Here is a 2,118-nt window from a genome sequence, read left to right on the forward strand (position 1 = left end):
CCCTCTCTCCATTACATATCCGAATATATACACTAACATCCCTTCTCCCTCTTCCTCCCTTCTTCACTAGACTCTGCTCCGGAGTGGCTCTGCTGCACGGCACTGCCTCAGACGTCCGGCGAAGCGTATTACGTGAACTGTGCCTCAGGGTCCACCAGCACGTGCACCTCAAGACATCGCAGCGCTCAACCTCCAACCCCAAGCAACAGCCAAAGGTGGGTGAAGGATTTGCGGACATGGTTGTGTCCTGTGTGTCGAGGTGTCCCATTCGTCAGATATTTGGCGTCGAGAGTTATGATTATGCATGAGGGTTGCGGTACATACCATGCTGTCTTGAGGTCTGCGTTATTATGGTATGTCCCGTGAGGTGTGGTCTTTGTAGTCGAGGAGTTATATGCTAGGTTGGCCGGGAGGTCTTTAATAGAAAAGGTTACGCTGTGCTGAACGTTGTTGGGGTAATTTATTTTTATGTCGATGACTTGGTGTTATGTTTGATGTTTTATTGAGAATGTTTGCGTTGAGGCTTAAGTTATATACGAACACATCTTGCTGCCTCCATGGTATGTGCGCAGAAGGTAGTCATAGGATCTTTAACGCCAAAGGTTGTTATGCTGTCGAGTGTCTGAAACTTTGCACTACATTGTCCTTATGCCTTTTGTGTGAAAGGTTATGTTATATGTAAAGATTACATTACGCTTTACGTTTTATGGTGAAGTATTTTATATCACGGTGTCTTCTGATGTCCATGTTACGATGTATTACCAGAAATCTTGTTTGTGTGTTGTATGTGTACTATAAGATGTTGCTACTGTTGCTTCGGGAGATGTCTTCGGTTTGTGTTCATGGTTTATACCCGGGTTCCTAACCATGCTAAGTATCCCTGATTCCTACTCTTAGTTTAGATCTATATTTCAATTATTTGGCGTATCGTATATGTGTTATTTGATAGCAGTTGTTAGTAGTCTGTTTGGCCCGATAGCTGCTCATTTTGCATCATTAATTGGTTCATGTTTTACGTTGCGTTAGATACTTTGTTGGTGTTAATAATATACATTCAAAGAGTATCTACTACAATTCAGAATAAGTTAAGTTTTATGAGCAGGCAACATTTATATGTTCACTGTATTTATTTCATCTCCAATATTTTTCATTCATCTTTCACTTATTTCTTTATCTTCCGATGCGATTTACTTCTGAGGTCAATATTTTCATTGAAGTGACATTTTGTGCATCGCCTTCCCTCGCAGCGCACGGAGCAGGCGGCGGCGCTGAACCTCCACCGCGACAGCTTCAGCGATCAGGTCAGGTGGGAAGCGGGTGAAGCGAGTGACGTCATCAACACGGCAAACTGGTACGTGGACGCGGAGGTGCCGCTGAGCAATGGTTACACTTGGTACCAAAATGGCCTGCCCTTGTGGCCGCTGCTGGACCAAGCACTAACACAGAAGGAGACCGTCCTGGCCAAGAAGAAAAAACTCAACTGGCCCAATTATGCAATCGCGACGCCACTGTACATCGCGCCCCTGGAAGCTTCCAACAGCCGCGATCTCGCCATCTCCGTCAGGAAGCTCTTCGCTGGGGACACTGCCAGGCCCCAGCAACAGAGCGCCAGCCAGAACGCCTTCGCCAACAGCAATAAATTCCAGTCCACCGTTCTGGATTTCGTCAAAGACCATTTCCAAGACCAATTCGGTTACACGCGTTCGGATATCGGTCAGACCTTCGGCGAGACCGGGCAGTGGATCCAGCCGCTCGTAAAGCAAAGTCTGCGCCCCATGTTGGAATCCTTCATGAAGAGGCAGAAGACTCGAGCGCCAAAGAGCAGCGATATAGCGACGTGTCCCGATGAGGTATACTTATTCTTCCTGCAGAAACCGTGCGCGACGGCCTCGGCCTGCCAGGTCATCCTCGATATCCAGCAAGAACTGAGAGTCACCAACTGCGTCAACACCGACGTTGTGGTCGGTTACACCACAGCAAGATCCGCGTCCCATGGCTAAGAGCTGTGACCGCGACAGAGATGCACTTGCTAGAATAGGCTTTGGATAATCTTAATTTCGCATACGTAACAGTTTGTTCTCTCATTTAAGTATCAGATCATAGGGCTGCATACCTATC

The 2,118-nt window shown here is 47.1% G+C and overlaps 1 protein-coding gene across 4 annotated transcripts in view; it reads left to right on the top strand.

Annotated features, from left to right (window-relative positions):
- Positions 1–2,118, top strand: part of LOC119585785 — a 5,398-nt gene extending 3,280 nt beyond the window's left edge. For all 4 annotated transcript variants that reach the window (XM_037934503.1, XM_037934501.1, XM_037934500.1 and 1 more), the window contains exons 3-4: positions 71–215; positions 1,248–2,118. In XM_037934503.1, the coding sequence (XP_037790431.1) occupies positions 71–215; positions 1,248–2,000 (898 nt within the window). In that variant the 3' untranslated portion in view covers positions 2,001–2,118. The remainder of the gene's footprint in view (positions 1–70; positions 216–1,247) is intronic.

The sequence above is a fragment of the Penaeus monodon genome, chromosome 20, assembly GCF_015228065.2.
Source record: "Penaeus monodon isolate SGIC_2016 chromosome 20, NSTDA_Pmon_1, whole genome shotgun sequence".
NCBI classification, from domain to species: domain Eukaryota; kingdom Metazoa; phylum Arthropoda; class Malacostraca; order Decapoda; family Penaeidae; genus Penaeus; species Penaeus monodon.